Source organism: Diabrotica undecimpunctata, chromosome 5, assembly GCF_040954645.1.
Source record: "Diabrotica undecimpunctata isolate CICGRU chromosome 5, icDiaUnde3, whole genome shotgun sequence".
In the NCBI taxonomy this organism is placed as follows: domain Eukaryota; kingdom Metazoa; phylum Arthropoda; class Insecta; order Coleoptera; family Chrysomelidae; genus Diabrotica; species Diabrotica undecimpunctata.
Window position 1 is genome coordinate 101,533,483 of NC_092807.1, and position 26,862 is coordinate 101,560,344.

Consider the following 26,862-nt stretch of genomic DNA (forward strand, 5'->3'; position numbering starts at 1 on the left):
GGGCTAGTTGGTCACACTAATCATGACGGATAAAAGAACTGGGAAATAGAACTAATTGAAAATAAAAAACAGACGTGTATATATTTATTTGTAATCTAATTTTAACACAAAAGAAATCACATACAATATTGATTGCCTTAAAATATGCTTATTACAAAATATAGTTTGGACTAAAGGTAGCAAAAGTTAGTTTTTAAAATGCGAAATGGTGATTTCGTTTATATTGGACGTTCCCACTGACGAATAATTGACGGATCTGTTAGAATACAGTCACCAGTGACACTGTAATGTAAGTTACATAGACGGTGGTCATAACTATTCGGACTAGGTTATGCAGACTATATGGCTATTCGACCAAATATGCTTTTATAAAAATTTTCTGGAAAAATATAATCCTGTGTTTTTCATTAAAATTTTTATTCGATATTTCACTATATATTTTTAAATCGTTATCACAATCTGCATAATTTTATTTAAGGGAATGTAATTTATTATTGTACAATTTATTACAGGGATGATTGCTGATGAAGAAATTTAGTCGTAGGGGATTTCAAACATTACTTGAAGTGTGCTTTGAGCTGTCACACACTTGATAGTAAATGTTATTTCTGATTATGACTGATCCAGTATAGTATTTTATCAAAAAAGTCAGTTAATCTGATAAATCGTGATACTGTAAACGCCGCATACGAAGATCCAACCTAGCGCATGTGGCGTGTGCCGACTGTATCCGAAAAGGTGGATAGTGGCGTAATTATGCTTTTTTATATAATTAACGACACCGAACGACTAACGTTGCGTTACTAACAGTGGATAAATATGTAAACAAGGCGCTCGGATCGAATCGGTACGAAAATAAGGATTTTTTTGTCAGAATTTTTTTAGGTAAATACGAAATAATTCTAAAAGTCCTTAGATTTATTCCTGACCCTAGCATCTTAAGTTTTGACTTCCATTAGATTTTGCGCGTTCACTGCCAGTTTTCTCACTCGCAGATAGGATTTTCTTCCAGAATAATCTATTATTTTTGCAATAATCTTGTGTATGTGGGAGACGATGGCTTGTAAACAGGTCATTTAGCCACATAAATTTATTTGTTATTTTTTACCGTGACCATGATTACCGCGATAAAAAAAAATGGGTTATATTTTCGCTATTAATATAATTTAAATGTATACAAATTCTTACGTTCAATGGAAACATCCAGTAGCCAAATGGATCAAAGGGGGACACGCAGTGTCTGATTAGTTTTTGATATTAATGGACTGTTTAATAATTAAAATGTATGGATACAGTACACATTTTAATTTAGCCACCTTTAATCACGAAAATAACAGTTTTTTCAATCAGAAGTTTTACGAACTCTTTGCTATTTATTCTAGCACCATAGAAGATCTGGTTATATTTCAATGTTGCCCATGAAAATCATTAAATTTATTAATTAATAAAATTAATTTAAAAAAGTAAAAAACGCTCAACATTGTATTTAATGGAAATACACCACAGTTTTAATTGAAAATTACATTATATTTGACGTTTAGATGTCCACCTCGGAAGTCGTTCGCAGAATACGAGGTGAAAACCTTCCTCTTTTTCTCACTCGCTGTTAGCAATTGTGCTTGTTCATTTGCGGACAACACTTACATGGAAGGTTGTCACTACATCTTTTATGCAGTAGGTTAATACTTCTTCTATTGTTTGGTGATGATGTATCTCCTGCTATTTTTGTGATTATTTCGTTCAGTATCCACTCGCGTAGACCATGTATGTTACATTGTCTTCACTCCTATTTCGATCACTCAGCGTATTTCCTGCACCCACTTTACTTTTTCGAGTCTGAATACGACTACGATTTTTCTCGCCAGTATAGAGCTATCTACTGCCTTTGTATATGCAAGCCGTAAATCATCGAGGGCGCACTGTGATGGGCAAAGTTTGCATACACTCCAGATGTTCCAGATCCCGTATTTCTCTACTTTAATTAATTAATGACATTTTAATATTCTCAAAAAGTTTTGATGATTTATTTAAACTTTCCGATGAGTATTTGAAGAGGTAAAAAAGAAGCGTTTCAGTTAAGACCGCTAAAATGTCAATGTGATACATAATACTGTATATTCTGAATTTCTTGAATTCAGTTGGGTTTGCCTTGTACTTATGCCTCACATTCATTGGGTCCATGATTTATTGCGTTATTCATTCTTTCTTCCTGCCATTTTTCGTGGATGGGATTGTCTTCTTCTTGGCTACTTTTATTTCTAAAACATTCCAAATTTATTTCATGTCTTCACTTCGTACGGAGTTTGCTATCGTTTCTATTTCTTTCTCGACCTTGAGACTTATCTCTTTCTTTGGGTGTTGTGCAATATCTATTTTTCTTGCCACTTTTTTTTCTTCAAAAACTTTAAAACTCTACTTTCAAAAACCTTATGTGTTTAAAATCCATTAAGACTGGTTTGTGTCATTTAACAGTCTGTACAAGGGAAAGTTTTTATATATTACTTAAACTTAAGGTCGAGTAGAATAAAGTCAATTAGATTTCTGACAATTCTTGACGTATTAGGTATAAGATGGAATAATAATGTATAATATCCGCCTCTGGTATCGACTAATTTGGGTTTGATTCGCACTATAACATCAAAAAGTATTGCTAAGATCGCCACTAGCACCTCTACATTAAGAATGCGACGCTAAACTGCAGGTCCCCTATATCTTTGTTGTCTTAACATAACACAAATGTATGCAAAAGAAGAGACTAGGCTCAAAAATTGAGTATGGCATATTAAGTAGAGGAAAAAGTACAGTAATTAAAAATAAGTTATATGCACAATGCGATTTTCGGTAAATTAAAAATTGAAAAAACTGTTACCATTCTTTGTGCTTATAAGTTTGGCACGCTGGTATACGAATAATGACAGTAAAAGTACTGACGTACTCCTTTTAAAAGGCATAAATATTTAAAATTTGTGCAGTTTCTTTGTGTAGATAATATGATATGTAATTCAGTGAGCGAAAAGTACAAAATGCGTACTTGACCACTGATTACATGTGGATTTTAAAATACACACGTAACATGAATATATGTACTTTTAAAATATCAGTTTACTCGATGTACTTCTCAAATTTAAAGCAACATTTCTTATCAAAAGGTTAAAAACTAAAGGATCATTTTCTAAAAAATACACTTATTAATATTAAATATATGCCATATCATTCTATAAATTATTTCCTTTAAGTCCATTGCATGTCATCAGTGACGTTTATATGTCGTCATAATGCAAACGAATGAATGTCAATACAACAAAAACTAAATATCTTTGTATTGGAAACGAGTCAGATAACATAGACCTCGAAAACGGACAACATATTTCCTGCTGTCAGAGCTATGACTACTTGGGTGTTGCCTTTGACAATACAGGAACTGATACACGGGAAATAGAAAAACGAATCACTCAAGAAAATCTTAGGATGTCTCAATAGTATACTGTGGAGTAAAGAGATAACGAAAGGAAGGAAATTTAATATATATGAGACCATGATTAAAGCTACTCTTCTTTATGGCGCTGAAACATGGAGAATTAGTGAAAAGAACAAAAAGCGAATAGAAGCAGTAGAGATGGATGCAATGAGAAGATCTTTAGGTATTTCCAGACGAGACCGAATCAGAAATGATGTAATAAAACAACGTATGGGAATAGAAGGAAATATAACTCAAGATATAGAGAAGAAACAACTAAGGTGGTATGGGCATGTTCAACGGATGCCAGCATCAAGACTCCCCAAAAAAGTAATAGAATGGCAACCGATAGGTCGACGGAAAAGAGGAAGACCCAGATTAGAATGGCAACACGGCGTAAACAAGTCCATGAGCGAAAGAAATTTAACAACAAACGACTGCGTAGATAGGAAGAGATGGTGTTTAGGTATCGGACAACGTCGAAAGACATTCTAAACCGATGTATATATATATATATATATATATATATATATATATATATATATATATATATATATATATATATATATATATATATATATAATGCAAACGAATTTTAAAATATTTGTGTAAAAAAATTTCAAATCCGATGTTATCGAAGTATAACGGGTTGCCTACTTTGATATGTAAACATAATTTTTAGCCGGTCAAAAATTCACGCCGTTTCTGCTCGTAAAGTTAGTTAGTTATTCTTAACCCCATCGTTATTTCTGCCTTTGCGTTTATGTTCTCGTTTATGTTTATGGTCCTGGAATAAGGTTGCATATATATTTAATTGACAAGTTGTACTTTAAATGGTTTGAGACTGTACTCAAATAATGCAGATCTACTACTTACCGACGTTAACAATTCAAGGTCATAGAATTATCGTAATTGTTCGTAATTACAAACGTAATTGTTCGATTTATGGCAATATAAAAATAATTACAAAAAATACCTAATATCACATTCATTCTAGTATTAATGAACAAATCAATTTCTATATGGTTAAAAATCGTAGGTGGCTTGTGGAAGTAAATATTAAATAAAATTTAAGCAATTCTTTAATTTAAGAAGTAACATCAAGTAGATCTCACACAGAAAAAGCTTCATAAATATTTGAAAAGATTTAACAACAGTTAAAACACACATAAACTTCATTAAAATTAACAATTAATAGGAATATTTCGCGAAAGCGTTCAAGTGTACATTAGATTTATATATTTTATTTGTTATCATTTCTGTTATAAAACTGGCGATGACGTCATAGGTAACTTAAAAATATGAAATAATTTTTTAAATAGTCAAAAATTTAACATAGATTTTAAGACATTCTAGCAGATAACTCTAATTATTTTAACAAAGGCTGCTGAAACGTCAAGACTCATTCAAATTGCTCGCAAATCGTCCCCCATACATGGGCATTCAATCAAACATTGATACTGTTCCAACTGAAAAGACCGCTCGTGGATAGTTTTTTGGATTATTATTTTGATATTTATACTTACATCATCAGCTTATCAGCGTTCTTAAAACGTTTCTGCTTCATTATTTTATTGTTGGTTGTATCAGTTAGTGATTTGTTTAAATCATTAACTGATTATTAACATTTTATTTATTTTGAAAATGGCTGCTGCAATGTTAAGACTCGATCAAATCGCTTGAAATTGGATGGTCTCTCGTAAGATCATTAGCATACACATTCGAATCGAAAATTAACTTATCTCTTTTTTGGTTTCAATAAAAAAAGACGGCTCGTTGATTGTTTTTAGGACCATTATTCTTATCGATTTCTTTACATCATCAGTTTGATTACTGAATAACTCTTTATATTTTTTAACAACGGCTACGGAAAATTTAAAATCGTTCAAATCGCTTGAAAAATTATCATCGATCGCATTTCATTCGAAAATTGGTCTACTTTTATTTTCGGTTCCAAGTTAAGGAAAACCGTTCGTGAAATTTGTTTTGATAACAATTCCTAAAATGTTAAGTCATTTAAATCGCATAAAAATCGTACTTCGTAGGATCATTGCCATGCGCACTGGAATCAACCATTGATTCCGTCTAACTTTTGACTCCAATGCTTAGAAAAGACCACTCAAGAATCGTTCTTGGGCCCATTATTTGGACTGATTTCTACGTATTAACAGCTGTGTAACAGTTTATTAATTTTGACAAACGCTAAAGATGTTCAAATCGGTTTGGTTCGTCTTCGATGAAAAAAGACCGCCCGTGGATCCTTTTCCACCGTTCTTCCTACCGATCTTTTCTGCATAATCAGTTCATCATCATAAGTGGCTCGACAATCCGTTGTGGATCTTGGCCTGTTCACAAAGAAGTCGCCACTCCTGTCGATTCCTGGCAACTTCCCTCCATCTTCTAAACCCTAGAATCTGTAGGTCTTCTTCCACATCATCAATCCATCTCATTCGTGGTCGTCCTCTGCTTCTTGTGCTCTCTGGTTTTGAAAATGTTAATCTCTTCGTGTATTCGTGATCTGACATCCTAGCAATGTGTCCAGCCCATCTAAGTCTCTGCACTTTAACGAATTTCACAATATCTGGATCGGTGTATAACTGATACAGTTCAAAGTTGTATCTTCGACATAGCCCATAGCCCATTTTCATTTACGGCCCCAAAAATCTTTCTAAGAATTTTTCTCTCAAAAATACCAAGAAGTCTTTTATGATTTTGAGATAAGATCCACGTTTCAGCCCCATATATCAAAACTGGTCTTATTAAGGTCCTGTATATATTAAGCTTTAGTGCACGTTTTATATTTTTATTTTTTAAATGTCTCTGGAGGCCGTGAACAGTTCTTTTTGCTATTGCTATGCGTCTTTTTATTTCGTCGCTTGTCGTGTTTGTTGCGTTTACTAGCGATCCAAGATATGTAAATTCTTTGACTTGCTCAAAGGTATGGTTGTTAATTTGAATTCTTTGTTGGATATTTCGAGGGTTTTTAGAAACCAACATATATTTGGTTTTTTCCTCGTTTACCACAAGTCCTAATTCACTTGCTGCGTCCGCAAGCCTTGTAAAACACTGCACCATGTCTCTCATACTTCTGCCCACTATAACTATATCGTCAGCGAATGCGAGAATTTGCGTCGATCTATTAAAAATAGTTCCATTCATTCTAATATTTAATTGTCTGATTGCCTTTTCCAAGGCAATATTAAAGAGGAGACACGCCAGTGTATCCCTCTGTCTTAGACCATTATTAATGTCAAAGAACGTAGAGTTTTCTCCTTCAATTCTAACGCATGAGCTTACGTTTTGCATTGTTAGGTGGGTCAACTTAACTAACTTAGGTGGGATCCCAAAATCTATCATTGCATTATATAATGCAGTTCTTTTCACACTGTCATAGGCTGCTTTGAAGTCAATGAAGAGATGGTGAGTTTCTATGTTATATTCTAGTGACTTTTCTAGAATCTGCCTATGTGCTTGAATTTGATGTGTAGTTGACTTTCCAGTAGTAAATCCGCATTGATATTGACCAACAATATCCTTTGTAAAATGTTTAAGTCTTTCAAATAATACATTGCCGAAGATTTTATACGCAGATGCTAACAGAGTAATGCCTCTATAGTTCTTACACTCCAGTTGATCCCCCTTTTTATGCAATGGACATATTATTCCCTTCAGCCACTCTTCTGGTACCCATTCATTCTGCCATATAAGTACTATTAGTTTATGGATTGCTGCAAAAAGTTGATCACCACCTTTTTTATACATTTCCGAACAGATGTCATCGATTCCTGGGGCTTTATTGTCTTTGAGTTTTAGGATCGCATTTGACACTTCTTTTCTTGTTGGGTCTTCACTGTGTAGTTGACGTTGTATATTTTGTTCATTTTCTATATTGTACTCTCCTTCAATATCGTTTAATCGCATAATCAGTTAATTAACTGAATAACTTTCTATAATTTTATAACTGCTATGGGAAAGTTAAGACACGTTCAAATTACATGAAAAATCATCATCGACAGGTGTATTCCAACGAAACATCGGTCCCTTCCTATTTCGTTCGTTCGTGAAACGTTTATCGCTCATTGCTTATTCTTATTAAAATTTTATTTTGACAACCATTGCTAAAATGTTAAGAATCGCTTAAATCGCCCCTTGTAGAATCATTGACATGCGCATTGGAACCAAACATTATTTCAGATGCAAAGAATCTAGTATTGATGACAAAGATTTACGCCTAATTAAAAATTTATACTTACAGCAAAGGGCAACTCTACAAGTAGACAACGAAATCTCACAAGAATTCACGATAAAACGGGGAGTACGTCAGGGCTGCATTTTATCACTGACGTTCAAAACTTACTCGGAAATGCTGTTCAGAGAAGCTATTGATGGTTCAAGAGAAGGTATAAAAATCAATGGTGAAATCATAAACAATTTAAGATATGTGGACGATACAGTTTTGATTGCTGATAATGCGGAGGCTCTGCAAACATTAATAGACCGTAGTGGAAGCCTGTGACAGATACGGCATGAAATTAAACTGTAAGAAGACCAAAATTCTTGTAGTAAGTAAAAACGACGTAATACAGCACCAATTCACAGCTAATAATGAACCCTTGAAAATAATCGACAAAATTACATACCTTGGATGCAGCCTAAATAAGAAATGGGACCACTCACAGGAAATAAGATGTCGTATAGAAAAGGCGAGAGCTGTCTTCAATCGCCTCAGGAAGATTTTATGTAATATGCACCTGAACATTGATATAAGAACACGAGTCTTGAGATGCTATGTATTTTCTACCCTTTTATATGGAGTCGAACCCTGAACCTTGACGGAGGCAACATCCAAACGATTAGAAGTCTTCGAAATGTGGTGCTACCGCCGCATGCTCAGAATTTCCTATATCCATTATGTTACAAACAACACCGTGATCCAACGTATGAATAAAGATCTGGAAATTCAGAAAGATGAAATACGTAGGGCATGTGATGCGCAATGAAAAGTATCAACTAATTTTACAACGCAAGCTAGAAGGCAAAATATCTCAAGGGCGCAGAAGGACATTGTGGTTGAAGAACATTAGACAGTGGGCAGGAATGACTACCATACATCTATTTAGAGCAGCTGTCAACAAAGTTGTATGGACCAACGTGATTGCCAACATCCACAGACGATAGGCACCAAAAGAAGAAGACAAAAAAAGTCGTGTTTCAGTTTGTTTTTGTGTAAATAATAAATATATTACGGTTAAGTTGTTTTACTTAACCACTAATGATTTGGATTTATTCTCAAAATAGATTTTAAAACTAAGAACACGCAGATAAACAACTTGAGATGTTGTTTTGGTAGTGAAGCTTGCACTGATCAGTTAATCTGTATATAAACAATCCCGTTACATTACTTTCCTTGTATTTGACGCCACTACTAACGTAAAAGAAAAAACATTTGCTTGAATCGTGCAATATTCAATCCAATGCACACTTTTTGGAACGGATTATAAATAGTTTAATGATAAATACTACAATAATTGAAAACAAATCTTTAAACGTGATTATGCAACGCAATAACAGTTCAAAATGCATATATTTAAATAAGTAAACAACGAATTATATTGAAAATGATATTAAATATACACACAGTAGCAAACAATAGGGCTAAATACCATGAGTGATCAATGAGATAACCAAAAACTAAAATATTATAGAAAAAGCTATAAAATGGCGTGAAAAATGATATATAAATTAATGATAACGTGATAAATGCATAATTATAATTGATTTTAATTATGATAGTATAAAGATCTCTGCTCATTGGCCTGACGGATATAGATATAATACCACGGTACATACGGGAAATTTATCCGGATCGCCACCGACAACTGGCAACACTGTAGGTTTGTCGTTCATCTCGTGAAGGTCGCACATACACACAAAGTAGGTATATGTGTAATAAGTACATCAAGTATATGACAACACGATATAGTTGTTTCTATATCGTGTTATGATATGTCAAGTATAAATAGTTATTGTTTTGTAAAGATGATTAAAAAACTAGTTTAAATCATATTTTTTAAAGTTTTAGATATACCATTTTAGAAAGTATCTAGAAATAAATATTTTTTGAAGATTTTATCCTCAGCGTTAATATAGTAATAATCTTTTAGACAATCATACAGTTATTTACATATTTATACTCAACTTTTTTACGGATAGTTTGATTCTAGTACAATCAGGTCTAATAAACAGAAACTTTACCAGGTCTAATAAATCAGATATTAACTAGACATACGGAATAGCAAACTGCATTTTACAGTAAATGTTATCGTTTAAACATGAGTAGTTTTACTTTAATTCATGGACTGGCCAATCGGATATTGTTACTGTATTGAAATTACCAATAACGTATATTTTGCATTCTTGTCTGTAGTGATTAATCCCTAGCTGCCGTTTTTTTACTTTCGTATACAATGTATTATCCATAAGATAATTCCAAACAGCCAAACTTCCAAAAATTTCAATGGGGAATCTAAAAGTTTCCATTGCCAAATTTAACGTTTCCATTTTCCAAGGATCAAACATTTTCTACAATGTAACAAAGATAGTTAACACACAGAACCTAACAGTTTCCATAAAGAACCACATGGTTTCACACCTATTTGAAAAGTTGCTACATACAAAATGTTTCCTGATATTCAAACAGAACCTGGAAATCGAAAGTTTCCATACGCTACCCAAAAGTTTCTACAGGGAACCTAAACGTGTCAAATTTTCGAATAAAAACTAAACGATTTCCACATGGAACCCAAAAGTTCTCATAAGGAACCTGAACGTTTCTATATGGAACTATTAGGATTTCTTATAAAATCTGAAGTTTTTGTAACGGTTTCTATACAAAAGGTTTCGTGAGGTACCAAAAAGTTTCCAGATTGTTTCCAATTTTCATAGGTATTCAAAAGTTAACATAAGGTATATAAACGATTTCAAAGCATATTAAGGTTACTAAACGCAACCCAAACGTTTTCTTAAGGAACCCAAAAATTGTAAATAGGATAGGATTTAGAATAAAGATTTTTTATTAGGATCCCAACCTATTAGGCAAGATGAAATATAGTTGTGATTATCAAACAATTGAATAATTTATAAATAACTTCAAAGATTTTATTAGTAACAATATTATAATAGATTTACTGCCAAGACATTCAGCTAAGGTTGCCTATCATATAATCCAAAAGTTTTCATAAGAAACAAAAGTTTCCACATAAAACCCAAACTTTCCTTATGAAACCCAAAAGTACTCATATGGAATCCAAAAGTTACCACATGGTATCCAAATGTATCCCTTAAGGACCTAAACGTTTCCACTAGGTTTTAGGAAAACGAAAAGTTTTCAAATGCAACTAAATAGTTTCCTTATGACCTAAATTGTTTTTTCTTTGGAACCTGAAAGGAAAAACATGGTTCTCAAATCAATTCTAAAATTCTCCATAAGGAACCTAAAAGTTTCCTTAATAACCTAGAAGTTTTCTTAAGAAACCCACAATTTGCAGTAAGGTTTATACATTTTTTATTAAGATCCCACATAATTGATAAATAACTGTAAGTGTTTTATTAATAACAATATTATAGAAGACAATGTTGAGAATAATATTCAGCTAAGGTTGCCGATCAGATAATCCAGAAGTTTTTATAAGAAACCTAATATTTCCAAAATTTCCTTATGAAACCCATAAGTATCCATTAGGAAACGAGTTTGCAAATGGAACCTATATAGTTGTATAAGCAACCTATAAGTTTTCAAATGAAACCAAACGATGTCCACATAGAAACCAAACAATTTTTAGTAACGTACTTGGAAGTTTCGATATGAAATCACATGATTTTCACACGAAATCCCTAAGTTTGATCAAGGAACCCGAAATTTGCACACATGATTGATGACTTCAAAGGTTTAGTACTAAACTACATTCATTTTACATATTCCCAATTGTCAACAGAAGCACGTGAAAGCCAAACAGGGTCGTACTGATGTGTATCATATGATTTTTAAAAATATTTACTTTTGAAACTATTAGTGTAAGAATTTCTTGAAATTTAATCATTAAATCACAATTAAACTCAACTCTAAAAAATAACACGACCAGTAAATAACTTAACAATAACTATAACATAAATATAACATAATATATTAACTTAAAAATCAACACGATACAATTTGAATTTAAACATGCTGGCAAGTTTGGATCGGTAACATGAGAATCTGTGTGGCTTAAGGCAATAAATTATATTTAATAGCCTCTTGACGAATGAGACGGCGAATACCAACACGTGCGTTTGTTGACAGATGGGAATTTGCTAAACGAATGAACTTTAACAGTAAACTAACCGCCGAGACTAATATTGGGTTCCTATCAGATAGTCCAAAAGTTTTCATGAGGGTCCTTAGATTTTCCATATTAAACACAAAATATCCTTAAGACATCCATAAGTATTCAGATGGAACCCAAGAGTTTTTTCAGCATATCCAAAAATTTTCAAACAGAAGAAAAACATTTCCAGATAGAATTTCAAAAATTGTCATAAGGGATCTGAACATTTCCATACGGAACCACAGGATTATCACACGAAATCCAAAAGCATTTAAAATGAAACTAAAAATTTCCATGCGATACCCAAAAGTTTTTAATTTCCTTAGAAACTCAAAAGTTTCCATACGGAACATAAACTTTTCCACACTGAAACAAACGTTTTGACATGAAGATCCAAAAGTTGTCATAAAGAACATAAAAGTTTTCATGTAAAACCCAAAAGTTTTTATGGATCCCAAAATTTTCGATGAGTACAGCTTGATAAATTACTTCGAAGGTTTTACTAACAATATTATAGCAGATTGAGTGTCGAGATTACTATTCAGCTCATATTGCTCATCAGATTTGAAGGTGGGTACATCAACGTAAGAGCTCTCTTGTCATACATTAACATACAAGCAGTTCACTAGAAAAATTAATTAACTTCATTTTTTGAAATACCTTAAATTTAAGTGTCCAATTACTTGGTTGTGTCACGGCATTTTGTATTCAATTTTTTTGTTTTGTACTAATGCTACACGTACATTACTTCACAGTTCATCCATTTTTTACAGTCTTGAATTGAATTTTTTACAATAGAATTAAAAAAAAAAATGTATTTTGCCATTCAGTACGACCAGTAAAAACATTTTTTACTTTGGAAAATACTTTTCTGGAAAATTTTTCTTGACAAATCCCATGAATTTCGATGTAACTTAGTAGTACTATGAGTCTTAATTATTTTATGCCCTTATTCACCAATACACGTTTTACAAAAATAACTTTGTTTTTATCAATGTGTTTTATTAATTTTTTTCACGTTTTTTCACAATATTTTTTTATTTTATAAGAGGATCTCTCAACAATAAGTATATAAAGACAGGAAAAGATAAAGATATGTTTTTTACAAGGAATGTGTGACATGAATAAAGCCGGTAAACCGAATTTCAAAAATAATCGACATCTGTCATGTGTCCATCCATCCAATGGCACTACAGCCCAAATCGGGCCTTGGCCTCGTTCAACAGGCTTCTCCAATCATCTCGATTTACCGCTGTTCTTTTCCATGAACACGTTCCCAGGCAGTTCCTGGCATCCTCCAATTTCCAATTAAAAAATTATTTTGTAATGTCTGAGGTGGAAGTAGATAAGTAACGTTCGTGTTACAGGTATAGGGAAATCAACGTGTTAGAGAGATAAGTACCTTTTACGTTTGTAAGAGTGGGAACAATATATATATATATATATATATATATATATATATATATATATATATATATATATATATATATATATATATATATATATATATATATATATATAGTACGTCGAAGGAATCTACATTACTGACTGTTATAGTTTAAGTATTATCCGCTAGTCGCCGCCAGTAATTCGCCAAATAAACTCCATTCGCTTAGCTCGGGCATATTTTGACAGATTCATTGTCGGAAACCTACAACACAACAATTCCTACTTCTCAGTATTAATAGCTCAAGTATCCTGCTATTACAGACTTCTTTCTTTAAAAAAAGAAGAATTATTCTAAATAGTCGAAGTGTATACTAAACCCATCAAATTTTGGGTAGTATATATTTAAAAAATATATATTTAGTTGTTATAATTTAACATAACTATTTATTATATGGTGCAGATAAATAAATATTGATTGTCGGTAATTTGCAAAGTTCTATTTTATTTACTATTTAGTTTGTTTACTATGAATATTGGCTATGAGTACGGGTGCTTGGTTGTATAGTAATTTCCAGCCACTTTTAGTCTGTCAAAAAGTAACTAACTTCGCAAAAAAATAATTACTAAATTCACTAGACAGTTCGGACTGGGATTAGCGAACCGAGTTTATCACATACGTTATGTTCTATCTCCCATATTATATATCAAAAGTTACATATTGTCACGTTTTATGTCAAATGTCACATATGTAAAAAGGAAATTAATTTAATTTAAAAAATGGCGAATTACTGGCGGCAACTAGCGGATAATAGTTGAACTGTGACAGTAAGTAATGTAGATTCCTTTAAAGGTACTTCTCTCTTTAACACATTGATTTCCAAGTATAGTGACACAAACGTTGCTTATCTACTGATGGACAAAATGTAAGATAGAAAATATAAATGCAACTAATACGCTAAAAGTTGCCAAATTGTAAAAATATATCCTTAAAATTTTCAAAAAGTCGTCTCGATGACACAGAGGGCTGGCAGACTCGATACAACCAAAAATTTTTCGAAACTTCGAATTGGAATTTGCGAACGTTTTAATCGAGTAGGCCAGAGGATGTGTAAAGTATGGTGCAAAATTGGATCTTGCGCTCACTTAATGATTTCCACGGGAAGGCGTTAAGGATTATCCGACAGAAAATCAGGAGGAAATATTTCGTTATTCCCTATGGTATTTGTAGTTGGTGAATACGGTCATAAAACATTTATGTATTTTTCGTCCGTGTTAAAGTGTATACCGAATTCCTAAGTTTATATTATGAATATAACTATCACAAAAATCTGTGTACTTAAATTGATATTTTTAAAATAGAGATTTCCCGTATAATTTCAGTTAGTTTAAAATAAGTTATCACTCTTTGTGGTTAAGACGTGTGAAAAGGCAAGTTTCGCTTTGACTATTCCGGCTGAGGTTCTACTATTCCTTCACTGTGCAGTGTTTTACCGGCCATTTTCAACATGGCTTTGCTCTCCAAATTTCCATCAAGAACGCTCATTCCGGCCCCTGTGATTCGCTCCCCTTTTTCTTGAGGCGTTGGAGGTGGTTGACCGATTCCCCAGACTTCCATATGTCGGAAGGTAAATTCTTTGGCATGGGAGAGTTGATTGTAGCTTCTGTATGTTGTACACGTGGGACTACTTTGACCACTACCATATTCGCTGTCGATCCAAAGACCCCAATATCCATGTTGACCGCCCATTGCCTAAAACACAATCACAATATTTTATATACTTAATAATAATAGTCCAGAAGATGTAAACGACAATTTCTTTAATGAAGAATGGACAAAATAACAGGGGAATGTAACACAAGAGATAATAAAGAGTCATCCTTCTGTTTCAGAAGCCCTTTTGATAAAGAGCCACGATTCTACGAACATTACTGTATATATATACAATCAATATATGCAGCAAATAGGTTAAGTATGTCCAAGTTGAATTCATTTGATTTTTACACAAAAATATTATCTTACCATGCCGTTTGGAAGCGTCTGCTGATGTAAATTAAGATATTGGAAGTTCTGGTTATAACCTGTAGAGGTAAACACTCGCATTCTTGGAGCTAACGTAAAGAGGAAACTGCTATCGTCACCAAAGAATTTGGCATTCAGTTCCCAATTTGCGGGAGCGAATCCTCCAAACGTGTAACCGTTGGAATCTTCCACTACGAGCACTGATGGTCCCTGATTAACTATCCTACCTGAAATAATTCATGTCATTAGTCTAATCTTCTAAAGACCGGTTGTAAAATATAAAAAATAAAAGGGAACCAATCATATAAGATGAATCGGGCTTTATAAACAAATGTCATCCTAAAACTCAAAGACAATAAAGCCCCAGGAATCGATAAATTCTGCTAGGAAATGTATAAAAAAGGTGGTGATCAACTTTTTGCAGCAATCCATAAACTAGTAGTACTTATATGGCAGTATGAATTGGTACCAGAAGAGTGGCTAAAGGGAATAATATTTCCGTTGCATAAAAAGGGTGATCAGTTGGAGCGTAATAACTATAGAGGATCAGATCACGAATATACGAAGAGATTAACATTTTCAAAACCAGAGGGCACAAGAAGTAGAAGACGACCACAAAGGAGATGGATTCTAAGGGTCAGAAGATGGAGAGAAGTTGCCAGGAATCGACAGGAGTGGCGACTTCTTTGTGAGCAAGCCAAGATCCACAACGGATTATCGAGCCACTTATGATGATCACAACTGGCTCATCAACAGGGAAATTTGTGCTGCGAATACTGCGCTGCCTAATTCCGAGTGGTAACAACTTTGTGCCACGTAGATGCATGGTACAGTTAAATCTGCTTAAAAATTTCTAATTAAAAAAATTTTTAAATTCGTTTAAATGGCCCTAAACCACTTGGATCAGTAATGATGAAAATATACAGTTTTCTTTATAAAATTACAATTAAGTCATGATTATCAATACTGTGCATTACCACTTCTAATGTGAATTACACTCCTCATTCGATTTGGCATTGAATTGACCAAATTCTGGATGTCGTTTTGAGGAAAAGCTCCCCATTCTTCCATGAGCGCCAACCGAAGCTGCTCACGATTTATTGGGCAGGTATTCTGTTTCTTACCCTTCGTTTGAGTTGGTCCCAAACATGTTCAATCGGGTTCAAATCTGGACTTTGAGCTGGCCAGTTAATTTTTGGCACACCGACAGTTTCCAGATATTGCGTTACCATCCTGGCTACGTGTGTGCCTGGATTTGGCGAATTGGCATGTAGATACCCTACTTATGTTCGGTTTTTATACTGGCGACTTGGCGAGATGCGAGATTTTATTATACGATGATCGTTTGCGTTTGGTAACGTGCGCACGTGCGCAGCAGTCGAAAAATATCGACTGTAGAGGGAGTCCAGTCGAACAAATGAATTAATTATAAAACATCGCGACGTTATATTGAAATTTACACTGGTTAATTGCAAATCAGCTAATCATTGTTATAAAATTGCAAAATAAATTCCAAATCTGTATAGTAATAACGCGCTATAAGAAATATTCATTTCTATCGGCACTCTTGCCACGCGCAACTTTTTTATTCTACGAATCTTACCTATAAGTGTTGAAAAAGATTCTCCGTGAATTTGTGAACTAAAGAGAAACCTCCACTCTAGTTGATATTGTTGAGGTAAGTGCGCATTAATAAAAACTATCTGATTTAAATCCAGTATACTTGGATAAGAAGGCATCAGGTCTAAACCGCGACAGAACGGAACTAGACTTCGGTCCTTTTCCTTTTCTATGGCGCTATCATGTTCTTCCGTTGGTATCGATGATCCTAAAATAATTTAAAATAATCAATATTACAAATGTATTTATCTACTAATTATCGCTAGAAATTTCGTCGACCCAGCATAGAGATAAAGACAAAGAACAATAATGATGACCATCATCAATGGTTTTACAGTCCTATAGCAGAGCTTCAACTTTCCCCTATTTCCATTTTACCAGCTTTATCCATTGTCAACCGTTGTCATTGTGCTGCACCTTCGTCTACACCATCTTTCATCTAAGTTTTGGTCTACTTCTCCGTCTACTTCCGACCGGCTGTGAAATGAGAATTCGTCTAGGAGGGTTGTTCTGCTTTGATCTGGCTAGATGTCCTGCTTATCTTAGCCTTCCTATATGTATGCCAACTAGAAAGTAGCCTGAGTCAATATTGGCTCCTCGGTAGGTACGGCAATCTATTATGTTGGAGTAATTTCTATAAACACACGATCGACTGAGTTATTCATTAAATCATCGGAAGCGGTCCAAGTCATCATATTATGTATTTTTTGTGTGGAGTAACTACTCGATTCCCATTAAAATTTGTGTTATTGTGGAGACTGTTTACTGACGTGGTGTAGATAAATTTCCTTCCCTCCAATTTTTAAATTAAAGTCTCAGATTATTATCTTAATGTGATTTCTGGGACAACTGACATATCTGCGGCGTTGGATGAGAACATCATAAGGCGAATTTTGCTTTTTCGATTGGTATTAAACATTTAACTCTTTAAATCATGAAAGTAGAAATCCAAAGATTTCTATTGACTAAACTAAAATTCAGATTTTTGCTTTATTCCGTGCCTTCTATAATTTGGAAGGCAAAACAGACGATGCTAATGATGTAAATAAGATAAGGAGAATCTAAAAGTTGCATTCCACAATATATCTCCTATTCTAAGCAAAAATCCTTGGCGAATTGGTTTTTTGTACTCATAAAGAGAAAACCGAAATAAAAAAAAACTGTTAAAGTAATTACTACTTAAATGGGAATAAGCCACAATTAAAGGTTAAAGTAAGTTTATTGACGTTTCAATTTCCACTTCGAAAATCGTTCTCAAAAAAATTAGTTTACGGATTTATTATCAGATGTCGCTATTTGCGTCCATACGAAGCCATGTTAGAGTTGCTTCTCAAGACAGGAATGATTTATTTTCATGTTCAGAGCGTCTGTGAATAGCCGTTCTGATGATGCCTTTTAGGGTGAAATATGTATAAACGGATATACAGACGCACTATACGTGAAATCAAATCTTAACTGTCTTTTTCCTTTTATTCCGGTATACTCTTTATGAGTACTAGAAACCAATTCGCTAAGGATTTTTGCTTAGTAGAGGAGATATGTTGTGGAATGCAATTTTAGATTCCCCATGTCTCTAATAACATCTTTATCAACGTCTGTTTTGCTTTGCAATTCTTAGAAGGCACAGATTAAAGCAAAAATCTGAATTTGTGTGATCTGAATGATCACAAGTGTCAGAAAATTACTAGATCATACTTTATTACTTGGTTTACATGCAAGAAGTTTATTATTTAAAAATTTAACAAGTGAGTGTAGATTGCCTTAGATTGGACCTACCATCGCATGCGATGGGCAAAATTACTAGTTTATTTTTAATTGTAATCCACAAACGAGATTAAAATATGGGAAATTTGTTTTTGCTCTCATCAAAAACTGACGTTTCATCGCAATCTTTTTCTTCGTCTTCATCTGAAGGAGCTTAGTTTTAATAAAAATTACTACAATACTATACCTGTTTTTTCACTAGCTACTCCTCCCTTTTCCTTATGAGTAATACTAAACAAATACATTGACACATACAGTAGAAGTTGTCCTAACAGAGTGGCGCCTTGTAGCCACGTTTCTAAAGTTCGTCTGGTGATAATTTCTCCAGTGGCTAATTCATGTGTTAAACTTTCGGCTAACCGTTGAATATTTTGAGGTAATGTAAAACAACCTTTTGAAAACCATGTTTTGTACTGTTTATTGTTACTTAGCTTTTGAATCTTCATATAAGAGGCAACTATACTTTCGACATACTGAAACAAAGATATTTTATAATTCTTTTTATTCCAATATACTTAAATAAATATATAGAAGCAATTCTTGAAAGAGCCTTGAGATTGGTATAAAGATTACTGAGGTTGGCATAAAGATTAATGGGCAGGTTGTTAATTTGATAATAACTTTTGCTCGGACGCTCATCAACTGGATGGACTGACGACTGGAAGCGTGTTAGCAATAATACACAAGACAGAGACAGATGGAAAGAGCTGAGGGAGACCTATGTCCAGCAGTGGAAGTATACAGATTGATGATGATGATGATGAACTTTTACTATGCCGATGACACAGTTATAACAGCCGACAGCGACAATATCTTGTCGACAGATTAAATACAATTTTATTTAAAAAATAATACAGATAAAACGAAAGTAAGGATGGTAAAATAGTCAGACCACTACGTCAATCGTCACTCCTTCACTCGTGACTTTGTCCCCATTCATCGTCAACTATTCTCTCAATCGTATAAATTCTTACATTCTTTCATCAATCACCCACTAACATTACCTATAGATTCTTTTCTCCATTCATTTATTGTTTATCAATTCATTCTATATCCTCTTTATCATCTTTACAGTTCAAGACTATTAACACACATTACTCATCAATTAAAAAAATTTCCTTCTTCTACTTCTATGACGACTCTTCATGTCCAATTAATTGAACATTTCTCCTCTTATACATCGAACCCCAAATTACTCTTACACCACAATTTTTTAATTCCCACCCCTTCCTTTCCTGATTGTTTACAAGTTTGTTTCCTATAATATATTTAATTTATCATCTCATAGCTTTAATTTATTTAATTAATTTTTAATTCAATTTAAAAAATGATCCCCCTTCTATGTATATGATCCCCCTTCTATGTATATGACCCCGCTTCATGTCCAATTAATTGAACAATTCCCCTTCTACTAATATTTTTAATTTATCATCTCATAGCTTTAACTTCTCTTTACCACACTGAAATGGAACTGGGCTGGACACCTCGCTCGAATCAGTGATAAAAGGTGGACAAAGAGACTCACTACTCGTTGGACTGACGATCTCAAGAAAATGTCAAGAAATTGGATGAAAAGTGCTCAAGATAGAGCACAATGGACAAGAAAGAGAGAGGCCTATGTCCAGCAGTGGACGCAAAAGGCTGGGTGATGATGATAACACTTATTATTCAATATTCAATTCAAAATTATGGTATACATAATTTTCAGTTCAACTGGATTTTAACTTAAATTGATACTCATTACAGTCAAACAGATATCCCGTGAAATTAAAAAGTCACCGCGCAGAAACAAATTTGAAAGTGAGGGTCTAGCAAAGAAATTCGTGCAGTAAACGTTATGCAGTGAGTAGCTAGATATTTTTACACTGTTGCATTGTTTCTTTTACTCGCGGTATTTAAATTTAATTTTGTTTAATTTTACGTTTTGTATTTGTGTATTTTGTTTTACCTATTTTCTGAAAAAGTTCTTTTCAGAGCTCTGTTAAAATTAAAAACTGTAAAGATAAGAAAATAATTGTGATATAAAAAAGTAGATATACCTAAATTAGTGTTATTTAATATTATAGCATGGAGTGTAAGAGCTAATTATCCGGACGGGCTGTTAATAGTCAAAGTCGAGAAATAATTGTCAATGTGTTAGGCTTTATGAAAAATGAAGCTGAGGAAGGTGTTACAATACCTCATCATTGCATAAAAAGCGTGTAGCGGTAGCGATAGGTGTTTCCGAAAGTACAATTTACAGAGTTTCAGTTGAACAAACGAAAATTGAACAAGATATGTCTTATAGAAAGTAATAAAAAATACCTTTATCTAACCCCTATCTTTACATGCATTTTTAAGTTTTGAAACGCCACATTTTTTATAACTCACGTTTTATTACATCATTAGTAATCTAATTAAATTTTACGTAACTGCCTAGTCTCGTAGTCAGAGATTTGATCTCTAAAAATCATACGAACAAGCTGCATTATACTGACAAGTGACAATGTCAATTTTGGTACCCAAATAAAAGATGCAAAAAACTTTACCACTTTTTCCCCTGGGCTTCCCCCGAAAACCCTCCTCGTAGTGGGAGAAACAATAAAAATCGATTTACCAAAAATTTGTACGCCGCGCGCCGTAGAAAAAAATGTTTGCAATAAAAAATGTAGCTAAGATAATTTTGAATAAAAATGTGTATTAGCACTTTTGCTGTAGAATAAACCAGAAATTTTAGGGGGAAGCGCCCGAGATTAAAAGTGGTGAACTTTTAACATCTGTTTTGGGGTCCCAAAATTGACATTCTCAGCAAAATTCAGCTTGTTTGTATGATTTTTAGAGGTTCAGTGGCATTTTCGTCTCTGACGACTGGAGTAAGTATCTATTTATTTAGTTATTTATATGGTATCCATACCAAATTATGTATGCTAGCACTAATGGAATAAATATACTTGCAGGGCAATGCCCCTCGTTCTCCTCTCCAAGAAAACATATCATAAAAGAAAAAAAAGAAGCAAACTACTGACGACGTTGACAAAGGGGTGTTAAGTCGTATTATTCATAATATGCATATAAGCTAAAAAATATTCTGTGTAAATTTAGTAGAGATGCTGTAGAGGCTATCAAGGTAATCGAGAATCTTTAAGATTAATTTAAAGAGACATTGGCTTCTGCTAGAGATAAGCAAAAACAAATCGAAGACTTCCAATAGAAAGACATGACATTCAGAAGCTTCGTATACACTACTTAAGAGCTGTTAATAAGTATCGAGAAGAAGGTCGCCCTATAGTGTATATGAGTGAAACACATTCACTCAACACATACTACACGCAATAGTTGGAGTGATGATTCGAATGAAGGTATTAAGCAACCAACATCAAAAGGAAATCATTTGATTATTGTACATGCTGGTGGTGAGTGTGGTAAAAATCAATTGGTACTTCTTACACTGATACATCTGTACTATATATACTTAATACACCTCATTATAATATATGTTTACACATGTGTACATACATTAGCTACCTTTAGTCATTTATACATGTACATCCACTCTAAACCCATCTAGACAGTCACTGTCAGTTACAGTACACTACCCGGACAGTCAAATTTTTTTATAATTTTGGTAGAGAAACACAATAATTAAAAACCAAAACAATGTAGGTAAGAGGATAATCGAAGCAACAATAACAAATAAAATCAAAAGGCAGACCAAGGGAAAAGTGGATAGAATAATCACTACAGGAGCAATGCGACACATTCATGGCAATAATGTTAGAAGACTCTGAGGTTTCCAGAGCAACAACTAACACATCCAAGGAGGAAGCTAAGCTACCCGAGGAAAGGAATGCCAAACGTTTAGAAAGTTTTAAACAACAAGAAAAGGGTTAATGGGAGTTAATAGTAAAATAAAGGCAGAAAGTATCAGCATAGCTCACAACAAAGGAAAAAATATAATAAAATATGTGTATATTTACATAGGATAGAAATATCATTTGTACCTCGGACACAAAATTTCTTCTTCTTCTACTTCTTTGAGATCTTTCGATCTGTTTAATTCTGAAGCTGCCTCTGGTTAATTTCCTGGGAGGTAGATTGCCAACTATCCCTCCATCTTTTAGGCGATCTTCCGGGAGGTCTTGAACCGGGCGGTTTGTTTTCTAGGGCAATTTTTGGGAGTCTATTCTCATCCATTCGTCTTACATGACTGTACCACATCCTTTTACGCTGCCTTCCCCATCTTACAATATCTTGAATTTTGCACTGCTCTCTGACGTTTGTATTTCTCACCCTGCCTCTTCTTGTTTTGCCCACTATTGTTCTTAGGGTTTTCATTTTGGCAACCCTTAGCATCTGCTTCGTTTTGTTTGTATCTTCTCGCACTTCTATGCCATATGTCATGATCAGTCGTATACAAGTCTTGTAGATTCTACTTTTACTATCTGTGCGCATATACGGATTTGACCAGACTATCTCCCGCAGACATCCCGACAATGCAGATGCTGTGTTGATCTGACTCCTTAGGTCCTTTACTGGGTCGTGTCTGCTTGATATATCTATGCCCAGATATCTGAATTGCATCATCTGTTCTATCAGGTGTTCTATCAGGATACAAAATTTAAAATGTCAAAAAATGTAAACAATGATAAAACACTCAATATCCACAGATTGAAAAGAATTGATCTTAAGGGAGCTTATTGAGATTTACACAGCATTTGTAATTGGATTACAAAATAACAAACATGCCTCTTGTTTAAAGTAACTAGATGCATGGGACAATTATAATGAGATTACTTTAGTAGAAGCCAAAAATGGGCACATACAACTAAAAGCACTTAAGTGAAAAAAAGAAGCTTATTTAGACTTACCTCTTTTACCAACATATAAGGTATGTCACTACTCTCACTATCATTATTTCCCAGTGAAGTTAAAAGTACTTTTACTTTTTCATCAACGGTTCCTCTTGTACAAAATACAAATAATTCAGCAAACTTTTCCAGTTCAACTGTAGTCTGTCTTAGATCTCCTAAACCGAATAAATAATTGTTTAGATATTGCAGCAGTCTTGGATCTACTTGGGAGCCCCATATTTTCTAAAATATAAATAAAGGTATAATGAAATTCTCCTTACTACTAGAAAAAGGTTAATTATATAAAGTGTGTTCCAAATTATTATAGCAACACAAATATATGTTTTGTTAATGTTAAAAGGAATGTAAAATGGATTATCCAAATTACCCTATGGTCTACTAAATAACTGCTAAATAATCTGTCATCACATTACACTTTACTCAATATGTCATTTATAATGTGCTAAGATTGATTCGAAATGAAGAAAAGAAACTATCGAACATGTATAAACTAAAAAAGAGAAAGTCCTTAGAAGACCATGAAATTAGGACTGAAATATTAAAATACATGTGTGAAAGGCAAAAATAAAATCATTTATTTAAATGTAAATGAGATAATTTGATCAAAACAAATGATGAAGACTGGACCATAAATACATATAATGTCATTTTTCAAGAAACAAAATGTAACAAATTATGAATAAAACTAGAAGGGGAATTAGACAAGTGAACCCACGAAAGTATTTAATAAGATAATTAAAAAACACTAAAAAATCCAATAAACAATGTCAATATTATAGTTTCATCTATGCTGCTAGATGGCACTATAACATTCACACAGTTAACTTAAGTTTTAACACTGCTTACAGTCCTTTTGGATGGTGTCTACAGCCAGGTTGGTATCCTACTGATATACTATATACTCAAAAAGCTCATAGGAATAGAATTATAGCTTAAAACATGAAAAATTCAATGACGATGACCAATGCGAGAAAGAGAGTGAAGAATCTATGCTTCATGAGAGGTTAAAAATGGTGGTAAAGAAACTAATAGACCTGAAACATATAGAAAAGGATACATAGATTGACTATCTAAAAAAGCTGTATACAGGGTTACAAATAATACATTAGTAACAAACATTCAAAAAAGGCCAAAAAAAGAAGCTTGAAAACTATGTAATATTTGCTATAATAAGAATAAAAGCAATTTTCAACTTATAAGTTTCCTTATATCACTAACCATTTTTAAATTTATTTGCAATAATATATGTAAATAAAGCACTTAATTAACTGAATACAGCAGATTTTTTAATAGTTATGAGATGAGATAAGACAAGAATAAGACAAAGTTAATGAAGTACTAAGATATTCATTGATTGGTAATAATTGATCTTGGCAAATAAATTAATATAAGTGAATATGAAATACAGGAATTGCAAATGTGTATGTACCGACTTTTCTAGTAAACAGTAGGAATTAGGGTCCAATCTTGAAATATTTAAGTAGGTCTCACTTGGTTAAAATATTTTGTTTTCCAATTATTGGTCATGGCCATAATAATCTTTCATTGTCAGTTCTTTCCTGGAATTTTGTTGCAATTCTATCTAACATGTGAGAATACAATAGCAGTTTCATTTAACATGGAGGAACTTAGTAGCAATTCAATGTAACATCAATTCCATTTAACATGTAAGAAGAACACATTAGCAATTCAATTCAACATCAATCCCATTTAATATTTATTTATTATCATTTATGCAGAATTGAGATTTATTTTTTTTATTTTAAACTATTGTAAAGCAGGTTCAAATTGCGTTTGCCGTTTTTATCTCAATAAATATGGGGTAAATAAATTATCTTTTATATTTGTTCATCTGATTTCTTCATTGTGCATTTTATATTAAGTGGTTACATAGGTCTTGCGTTTTCAAAAAATCCAATTAATTTTTCTATTCCATATGAAAGTAGAGTTCACAGCAAATTTGAAGTAAATTCGAGCAATATTACTAGAGTTATAGAGATTTAATATATGTGTGCTCTCAGTTTAAAAACTTCAAACAATTTTTTCTTATTTTTAGAATATATACCTTTAAGAAAATATACAAATACATGATTAATTAAATTTGAACAAATTAGATTAGATTCCTTAGAGATGAGTTGCAAAAAATCAGTGTATATGTTCAAATCAATCTGAAATTTAGATAAGGGCCTTCAAGGCCTGTAGATAGGATATAGGTAAGTATATCTGAGTATAGGTAAATACTTATATCTGAAATCTTTGTAAAATAATTACATCAAAAATAAGACAAAAGGCCTTTTTAAAGCAAGTAATATGTTGGTTTGTAGGTTTGTTGCCCAAAAGATCTAGCCTGTTTTATGTATATAATTTCAATAGTTTGTATTCAACAATGTTCCAATTGACTGTGAATTGACGCTAAATTCAAATATTTGCAGACATTTACAAGTAACTAGTTGCTTGACCACTTAGTGATTTAAAAGTATTTACATATATTATTTCTTACATACTTACTGAAATAAATGTATTCCTAACTACTTTTTCATTAATAAAATCAAATGTAGTGAAATAGTTGACTAAATTATATAAGATCAAAATGTTATTTGTTTAAACAATTTGTGTAATTTACTAGTGCATGTGATTTTAAATGATATAACTTATGATATAACATAAATATTCATTCACTATTTTATATGGCAAAATTCCACTTGCACTTTTCCGTTCAGTCCAACATGTTGCAATCACTTAAAAGGCCTTTATAAAAATTTTTAACATCCTAGGATAAAAATACGTGGGATATAAGTATATTTACTGTAGAATATAGATAGGTATGCTAAGAAAATGCTTTTACAGTGTCAGTATAATTTGGTAAATTTGTACTTACAGTCAGCTCTTCCTCTTTGATTTTTTCTGAATTTTTACTGGCAAGTTTGAAAGAATTACTAACAATCAGTTGCTCATCTTTGGATAAGAAGGGACATTTTGCTGCTAACTTTTTACTACTATTAGCTCCCATGGCACTATATTTAAAATATTTTAAAGATTTCTTATCCCAATACTAGCAATCAATATTTTGGATTTCACTGTTAATTGCTCCTAATAAAATTATTTTGATAACAGTAGTAGTAATGTTGATAAAGATAAGCTGTGAGCATATTTGATTTTATGCTTACGATTTTTATTTACATCTCTTATCAAAAGTTCATCTTTAATAGAGTTTAAAAAATTTTTACATATGATTAAATCAAATATGATATTGACAATTTGTATGACCTTGATTGTGAGGTGACAATTGGTGACACATTTGACAGTTAGTGGCTATAGACCATGATACAATGTGTGTATTCATTGTACCATGGCTATAGACCATAGACATGTCTAATGACAGTCTCATCAGTCATC

The 26,862-nt window shown here is 32.9% G+C and overlaps 1 protein-coding gene across 1 annotated transcript; it reads right to left on the reverse strand.

Annotated features, from left to right (window-relative positions):
- Positions 1–69: 69 nt before the first annotated feature.
- Positions 70–26,742, reverse strand: LOC140441567 (MTOR-associated protein MEAK7). The gene is made up of 6 exons (XM_072532378.1): positions 26,345–26,742; positions 23,464–23,688; positions 18,804–19,089; positions 16,836–17,060; positions 15,233–15,459; positions 70–14,962 (listed from the first exon to the last, which is right to left on the reverse strand). Exons 1-6 carry the CDS (start codon positions 26,474–26,476, stop codon positions 14,657–14,659), a joined length of 1,401 nt encoding a protein of 466 aa, XP_072388479.1. The 5' UTR covers positions 26,477–26,742; the 3' UTR covers positions 70–14,656.
- Between the last annotated feature and the right edge of the window lie 120 nt (positions 26,743–26,862).

Bases quoted from the DNA above. Each gene is read 5' to 3' on its own strand.
- LOC140441567 (XM_072532378.1), bottom strand. From the start codon at position 26,476: ATGGGAGCTAATAGTAGTAAAAAGTTAGCAGCAAAATGTCCCTTCTTA. The intron at 17,061-18,803 runs GTATAGTATTGT...AAATTATTTTAG, and splicing joins AGTAGCTAGTGAAAAAACAG to GATCATCGATACCAACGGAA. The intron at 14,963-15,232 runs GTAAGATAATAT...ATTGTGTTTTAG, and splicing joins AGACGCTTCCAAACGGCATG to GCAATGGGCGGTCAACATGG.